This window comes from Eumetopias jubatus, unplaced genomic scaffold (assembly GCF_037043125.1).
Source record: "Eumetopias jubatus isolate StellerSeaLion01/CBP00866 unplaced genomic scaffold, mEumJub1_p1.0 scaffold_8, whole genome shotgun sequence".
NCBI lineage: Eukaryota > Metazoa > Chordata > Mammalia > Carnivora > Otariidae > Eumetopias > Eumetopias jubatus.
In genome coordinates, this window is record NW_028274814.1 from 57,056,135 (window position 1) to 57,064,689 (window position 8,555).

Here is an 8,555-nt window from a genome sequence, read left to right on the forward strand (position 1 = left end):
TGTTAATTACATTAATTATCTTCTTATAGGAAATCATCATTCTTCCAAATCATTTGATCTTATGTTTTTTTTCCTTTTGGAATATCAGTAAATTTTACAGAAATATAAAATTGCAGAATCAGTAGATAATTAGAATAAGTATTGGAAAAAGAGTTTTTTTCTTTCTTTCTGAAATTTTTACTAAACACCCTCAAACTGTATTACTAAGCTTTAAAGAAGTATATGAACTCAGTGAACTTAATTTTTTTACATGGAGAACTTCCTTCTTTTTTAAACATAGATATGCATGTTTTCACTAGCATTTGGAATTTCTTTTACTTTCTATATATGACATTAAATTGTCATAACTTAGAATATTAACTTAAATATAACTTAGAAAAAAGAACAATATGGAGAAAATAAAAAGTAACAAATTAAATTTATTTTTTCAAAATAATTGCAGTGTTTCTATGCAATAATAGAAAAAGCAAAAATTTCTTAATTATATAGATATGTGTCTATTTAAGTGCTGACAAATGAATTTGGGGATTGAAAATTATTATTTTGCTTCCTTTGATCTTCCATCCCCCACTTCATATAAATAGCTTTTGATTTTTTTTTCTCTCTCTCTCTCCTTTTTTAGTGTGCTTTTTTATGTACCTTACCCTCATAGTTTAAACTACTACTGAATGTTCATGGAAATAAGCCATTGGGGTCATTTGACTTTAGCTTCCTCATTAGATTCTTCAATGTCCCTGGCTTCACTCTTTGCATATAAACACATTTGTTATTCTTAATCACTTCCTTTAATCAATCCCTTACTAGAGCATACTGCTTAACCTTTGAAAATCCACACTTGTATTTTACAAAAATGGAAAATTCAGACTTCTGCTGTGTGTGACACACCATTAACTGCACAAAGACACTCTGTATCTGTTATGTTACTGTTTACTGATGTGTTAATGTAATAATGACCCATCTGCTTCTGCTGTCTATGAGGTACTTTCTATCTATAGGGATGGAAATTAATGACAGTCTCTCTGAGATGCCTGATGTCAGAGCTGGGAAAGGTGTGAAGCGTATATAAGAGCTGGATTACTCATTGGCAAGTGGGGGACAAATACTCTAGTGGATGCAAGCTTGGGATTGTTCATGAAGCTTTCTTACCATTAGAGGCATTCTCTGATTTTGCTGACACTGAAACATTAAAAGGTAAAGAATTTCCTGTTTATGGGAAAATATTATTTGTTTAGGGAAGAGCAGATTTGGGATTAAACATATGGCTTATTTCAAAGAAAGCCTAAAGGGATAAAATGGTATAATAACAACTTTCCAGACTGTTTAGAGAAGGAAATTGGGAAAGTGAAAATTTTAAAAATATTTGAAAATTGAGCAGTATATCAATAAAACTATTATCTTTGGAGATTATGTTTAAAAAGAGATTTTTTTTTACAGTAGGTTCTAGTCTCAAATTCCATCAATCAGAGCTATAAAAAATTTCTTGATTTCAATGCTGAATTATTCTTTTCAGAAAATTTGAGAAGCAATGTGCCTCCTGAAGCTGCCGGTAGTTCTCATTGTAATCTCAGTTGCATTAAACCATCTGAAAGCTACTCCTATTAAAAGGTTAGTGTCTTAAAAATCTTGTTTTCTTTTGTAAAATGTGGGAAAATTAGAATTAAAAACTGCTATATAATTAACAGCCCTTATGCCAATAGATGCATCTTTCTGACAGAACTTCTGACAGACAGGAATGGATAGTTCCAGTTTTGTCAGGAAATATGCTCTTGGAACCTAGAGGGGCAAAACCAGAATACAAAGCAGGAAAAGCCAAAGGGTAGTAATTTCCACTATATTAACCTGATTCTCAAATAAACTAGAGAAACTTAAAACATATATTCTATATCAGGTGGGATTTTATTGTATATTTACATAGATTTTTTTTCTCTTAAGAGGGCTCTGGCAATATCCAAAACTATTACATCACCGTCTGGCAATTGAAATACATAGAAATAATCAGGGAGCAAATTATTATTTTTAAGAACTAGTTTAAAAGCCATTGGCTCCTAGGGGATTCTTTCTATATTGTTAACTGTTCTATGAATGAAATAGAATTATTAAAAAATATGTTCTTCATGAGATTACTTCTGAGCTGCTCTAAATGTAAATTTATACTTCTTAAAAATGTTTTCAATAGGTAGCATGTGCATCAGAATTTCCTAAGAAGGCTTATTTCAAAAGGTGTCATGTCATTTAAGTGGTAATTTTAAGGAAGTCTAAAAACTCTGTCAGGTGAAAATGTTAGCAATAATTACAACTTTCAAGGGGAAAGAACTGTAATTCTCCATTTATTTAAAAGATTCTCAAGTCCAAATTCATGCATATGTCATAAACAATATAATTGAGGATTTGTTTGTGCCTAAATCAGTTTGACTCCTCATAGTCTTGTAGGACTCAACTTACACACTCTTTAAGACCGAGTAGTATTAAGGTTACTTTTGAAAAGAGTTTGCTTTGGGATGCATGGGTGGTTCAGTCATTAAGTGTCTGCCTTCGGGCTCAGGTCATGATCCCAGGGTCCCGGGATCGAACCGCGCATCGGGCTCCCTGCTCCACGGGAAGCTTGCTTCTCCCTCTCCCGCTCGCCCTGCTTGTGTTCCCTCTCTCGCTGTGTTTCTCTCTGTCAAATAAATAAAATATTAAAAAAAAAAAAAAACAAGAAAAGAGTTTCTTCAAGTCACATGAAAACTTTTCTTGTAGAATTATTAGTGTCTTGTCTATTTTCCTTTGAGGTGCTTTTTTGTCGAGGTGGCAGTCTGTGGTGATATGTAAAGAGTTCTGCAGCACCCACATGTAATAAATAACAGGAATCCTCAGATTTCTTTTGTCCTTTCAGGCTTATTGAATTTACAGGATGTTCTTCTCAGAATTAACTCTAATTTTCAATTGGATTTTTGTGGGTAAAATAAGTGAAACTGACATGAAGTTTCTGATAAACCAGCAGAATAATAGAATAACAGGAAAATAGCAGTATTATCTAGTATTTCTGTCTATATCTTGATTTTTTTCTTTCATTAGATATAGACATTTGATAAGCACATTTATCCAGTATGTCTTTATGTATACGAGTTTATTATGAGGTGAACTCCACTCATAAATAAAATAGTATATAACATTATTTATTTTCAAGTTATTTTCATGTTAGTCTCACAATCTCTTAATTTGAATCTTTGTTAGAAATACTGCCAAAGCATTCTTCAAATTACTCTTTAATGAATTTCCAGAAACCAGTATGTCTGATCATTTTTTTTAAAGGGGGAGAATTTATCATCCTGATCTGTTCAACCATGTAATATTCTATAAATCTCATAAAAAAGCTGTGAAAGCCTATGTAGAAAATGACTCAAATCTCACACACTTTTAAAAAGGCAAAGCTGATATAGATTTATCAATGTCATTTTTCTTATAAAATTTAATCACCTCATTTGAGATCTTCTTTAACTTCTATGTCTGTATGAGATGAGATTAAGAGGAAACAAAATGACTTTACAAACCATCCCAAAAAATATTTTATACTCTTGACTGAGGCAAAAGGATTACACACTTGCCCACCAACTTTTAAACACTCAGTAAATATCTGCCTAGCAGATAATCAGAGGTTAACCAACAGTATAATTACTTCCACAAATGAATATTGAGAACTGGAGCAGGGATACAGTTTAAAACTGTTTTAAAAATCCTTGAGGGGTGCCCAGGTGGCACAGTCAGTTTTTCCGCTCAGGTCATGGTCTCAGAGTCATGAGATCAAGCCCCTCAACAGGCTTGGTCCTCAGCACAGAGTCTGCTTGAGATTTTCTCTTCCTCTCCCTCTGCCTCTCCCACTCATGCTCTCTCTGTGTCTAAAATAAATCTTTAAAAGCCCTTGAAACTGAGATGTTTTTAAAGAGAGATAATATAAGAATGATTCTTCAGTCTATAGTCATCATGGTTTCAACTCTTAAAGTTAGGAATTTGTGCATGTGTGTAGGTGGTCAATGGGTTTGAACTAGCGTCTGTCACTAGATGCTAGGCAGGCCTTGTCTGCCCAAGTAGTTAAAGAGAAAAAAAAAAATGCCTGAAAGTAGGGGTGTGATGCCTTTTACTAACCATTTCAGCCATCTTTTTCTATCTTAATGATAGTTTGGGAAAGAATCTTGTACATACTGATGTTATATTTACAAGAAAAGTCTTGTTTGGGAAAGCAGTTTCATAATAATGAAACAAATCAACATAGAAGCTCTTAATATTTCTTATAAGTGGAATGATGGCTCTTCTAGCTAACTCAAACAGGATATCATTTTAGTTGGAATAATTTTAAGTATTGTTACAGACCTTGAGACCAATTATCAACGTACTACTCAGACATTTAACACATAGATCAGTTCAGACTCTGCTCCAGGCATTTGCAAAATATATCTTGGAACAGATATCACTTTGAACCTTCCCAATTTGGCCCATTATTTCCTTTATTGCTTTAAACTTATTATTTTGAAGTGTTTGGGTCAAATTCTAATTTCTGCTTTTTTCAAGAAAAACTTATTCTCTTTTAGAATTAAGAGATTTATGAATTATTCGTTTAATTCTTAAAAAGCATTAAGTCATTCTTTGGAAATGTACATTGGCCATGCTTACTACACATGCAAAGAGAAATAATTAAATAAATAATATGACTAATATTGACATATTAGACCAGGTAATTAGGTCCCAAAATGGGTTTCTTTTCCCTTAATAATAGGTTTGTCAGCATACACTTATATTCAACAATACCAAGTTTACCTGATGCCATAAGAATTTTCTATATTTGGAAGAATATATGAGCATAAAAACCCTAAAGATTTACATGAGATTTAAAAACACTTACTCTTGGGCTATCCCTATAGAGAGATATAGACAATGAAATATTCCCCATACAAAGCAAACACATTGAGATCAAATCTATTGCATTTTGCCCCAAATTATGTATAACAACTTGCTTCTGAATGTAGCTTCATATCTATATCTCTTTCCCAATTTACACTTATCCTAAGTTTTACTAATATTTCGATTTCCATGGAGCTGAAAACTAAAACATATCCCTAGTTTTCCTAATCATGTGCAAAAAAGGGAAGCATGTTATTATTCTGTATCCATTTCTAATACCATTTTGAGAGCACGATGGAACAAAGGGTGGTACAAAAATACAGAGTTGACATAAATTCTGAAATATAGAATTTATATATATATATAGAGAGAGAGAGAGAGAGAGAAACAAGAGTTAACATTCAAATGAATTACTTAACCATAGTGATAATTTCTGACTTACCTGGAATATTATTATGTAATTGTTCCAGGTGGTGAAAGAATGTGGTGAATACTAATACTATTAACATAAAAGTCTTTTGTTTTTAACATTCAACATAGTCCTATCATTAAAATTGTTAAAAAGAACCAAATGGGCCGAAGAAAGATAGTAATGCTCATGTATTTATGTTAAGAGTAATAGAACTCCCAATGTACAACAGTGAAAGTGCATGAACCAGTGATAAATTTGATTCCCCTTGAGCATTAATGGTACCTGGCATTTCTCTCTTAACACCCCCGATTTAATGATCTCAGGGAACTTAACAAAAATATCTTATACTGCTTAATTTTCATTGGAAAGTTGTGGGAAATAAATATATATATATTTAATTCCACATATTCCAGATTACATATAAATTTTATATTCTAAATCCTCTTTATATATTGGGAACTAGATTTATTAAGATTTAGAAGAATAAAAGAAGATTTAGAAGAATGTAAGACAAAGACACACTTTTTTATTATTATTACTATCTGGAATAACTGCTGAAATTTCCAAGGATCATGCTGAGAAATTCAACATTGACTATAACGGATGTTTTGTTATATGATGTCCCAGACAAAAATTGCTTCTGCTGCATCTTCAAGGTGTCAATAAATCTTGGTTATCCAGATGTTTCCAAACCAAAACGTTGAGTTATTTACATGAAAATGTTTCCTTTAGTTTTTATCAATATGGGATATCTGTTGTCCTATAGAAGTATGGGTTAGCCTGGTGATGGGTATTAAAGAGGGCATGTACTGAATGGAGCACTGGGTGTTACACGCAAACAATGAATCATGGAACACTACATCAAAAACTAATGATGTATGGTGATTAACATAACATAATAAAAATTTTTAAAAAAGGTGTATGCAATCTGAGTCTAAGGCTCTAACTTTCCATATTTGTTCCATGTCACCAGTCACCAGATGGAAAAGCGGAAATGCAACACTGCCACATGTGCAACTCAACGCCTGGCAAATTTCTTAGTTCGTTCCAGCAACAATCTTGGTGCCATTCTCTCACATACCAATGTGGGATCCAATACATATGGCAAGAGGAACACAGCTGAGATTTTAAACAGGGGACCATTGAATTACTTTCCCCTTTAGAGGTCAATGTATCTCCACAGTTCTTATTGTTTCATGTATAAATATCCTAGTGACTTCCTCTGTACTTTAACATTAGCATGAACATGAGTTTCTATGTCCCATGTTTATTGCCAGTACCTATAAATTGTCATGGTAAGAATTGTTTTAAATTTAATGCTAATTAGAATCCCATAATAAAAAAATCAATGTCTTTAAAAATAAAGTGTTCTTGCTATCAATTTTTATTTTAAAAACATATTAAAAAGTCATTCTTTTGCCTGTATCTTTATGACCTGAGTTTGAGAATGCGGGGCGCCTGGGTGGCTTAGTCATTAAGCGTCTGCCTTCGGCTCGGGTCATGATCCCAGAGTCCTGGGATCGAGCCCCGCATCAGGCTCGCTGCTCCGCAGGAAGCCTGCTTCTCCCTCTCCCGCTCCCCCTGCTTGTGTTCCCTCTCTCGCTGTGTCTGTCTGTCAAAGAAATAAAATCTTAAAAAAAGAGAGAGAGAGAAAATGGTATTTGGAAACTTGGTAAATTGTAAATAGCTGAGAGTAAAGTTAAGAACACTAAAAAAAACCAGCAATTATAAGGACCCTGTTAAACAATTTCTTTTTTTTATTTTATTATGTTATGTTAATCACCATACATTACATCATTAGTTTTTGATGTAGTGTTCCATGGTTCATTGTTTGCATATAACACACAGTGCTCCATTCAGTACGTGCCCTCTTTAATACCCATCACCAGGCTAACCCATCCCCCCATCCCCCTCCCCTCTGGAACCCTCAGTTTGTTTCTCAGAGTCCATAGTCTCTCATGGTTCATCTTCCCCTCCGATTTCCCCCCCTTCATTTTTCCCTTCCTGCTATCTTCTTCTTTTTTTTTCTTTAACATATAATGTATTATTTGTTTCAGAGGTACAGGTCTGTGATTCATCAGTCTCACACAATTCACCAGAGCACATACCCTCCCCAGTGTCTATCACCCAGCCACCCCATCCCTCCCACTCCCTACCACTCCAGCAACCCTCAGTTTGTTTCCTGAGATTAAGAATTCTTCATATCAGTGAGATCATATTATACATGTCTGTCTCTGATTGACTTATTTCGCTCAGCATAATACTCTCCAGTTCCATCCATGTCATTGCAAATGGCAAGATCTCATTCCTTTTGATGGCTGCATAATATTCCATTGTGTATATATACCACTTCTTCTTTATCCATTCATCTGTCGATGGACATCTTGGCTCTTTCCATAGTTTGGCTATTGTGGACATTGCTGCTATAAACATTGGAGTGCACATACCCCTTCGGATCACTACATTTGTATCTTTGGGGTAAATACCTAGTAGTGCAATTGCTGGGCCATAGGGTAGCTCTATTTTCAACTTTTTGAGGAATCTCCATACTGTTTTCCAGAGTGGCTGCACAAGCTTGCATTCCCACCAACAGTGTAGGAGGATTCCCCTTTCTCCACATCCCCGCCAACATCTGTAGTTTCCTGACTTGTTAATTTTAGCCATTCTGACTGGTGTGAGGTGGTAGCTCATTGAGGTTTTGACTTGGATTTCCCTGATGCCGAGCGATGTTGAGCACTTTTTCATGTGTCTGTTGGCCATTTGGCTGTCTTCTTTGGAAAAGTGTCTATTCATGTCTTCTGCCCATTTCTTGATTGGATTATTTGTTCTTTGGGTGTTGAGTTGGTTAAGTTCTTTTTAGATTTTGGATACTAGCCCTTTATCTGATATGTCATTTGCAAATATCTTCTCCCATTCTGTCGGGTGTCTTTTGGTTTTGTGGACTGTTTCTTCTGCTGTGCAAAAGCTTTTTATCTTGATGAAATCCCAATAGTTGATTTTGGCCCTTGCTTCCCTTGCCTTTGGCGATGTCTCTAGGAAGAAGTTCCTGCAGCTGAGGTCGAAGAGGTTGCTGCCTATGTTCTCCTCTAGGATTTTGATGGACTCCTGTCTCACGTTTAGGTCTTTCATCCATTTTGAGTTTATTTTTGTGTGTGGTGTAAGGAAATGGTCCAGTTTCATTCTTCTGCATGTGGCCATCCAATTTTCCCAACACATTTTTTGAAGAAACTTTTTGCCATTGGACATTCTTTCCTGCTTTGTCGAA

General features: G+C 34.6%; 1 protein-coding gene across 2 annotated transcripts; it reads left to right on the forward strand.

The window, feature by feature from the left end:
- Positions 1–1,525: 1,525 nt before the first annotated feature.
- On the forward strand, positions 1,526–6,453 carry IAPP (islet amyloid polypeptide). Of its 2 annotated transcripts, XM_088025569.1 has the most exons (3): positions 1,526–1,605; positions 1,727–1,816; positions 6,264–6,453. In XM_088025569.1, exons 1-3 carry the CDS (start codon positions 1,526–1,528, stop codon positions 6,451–6,453), a joined length of 360 nt encoding a protein of 119 aa, XP_087881695.1. The 2 variants fall into 2 exon arrangements, with proteins under 2 accessions (XP_087881695.1, XP_027949034.1); XM_028093233.2 differs by lacking the exon at positions 1,727–1,816.
- The last annotated feature ends 2,102 nt before the right edge of the window (positions 6,454–8,555 follow it).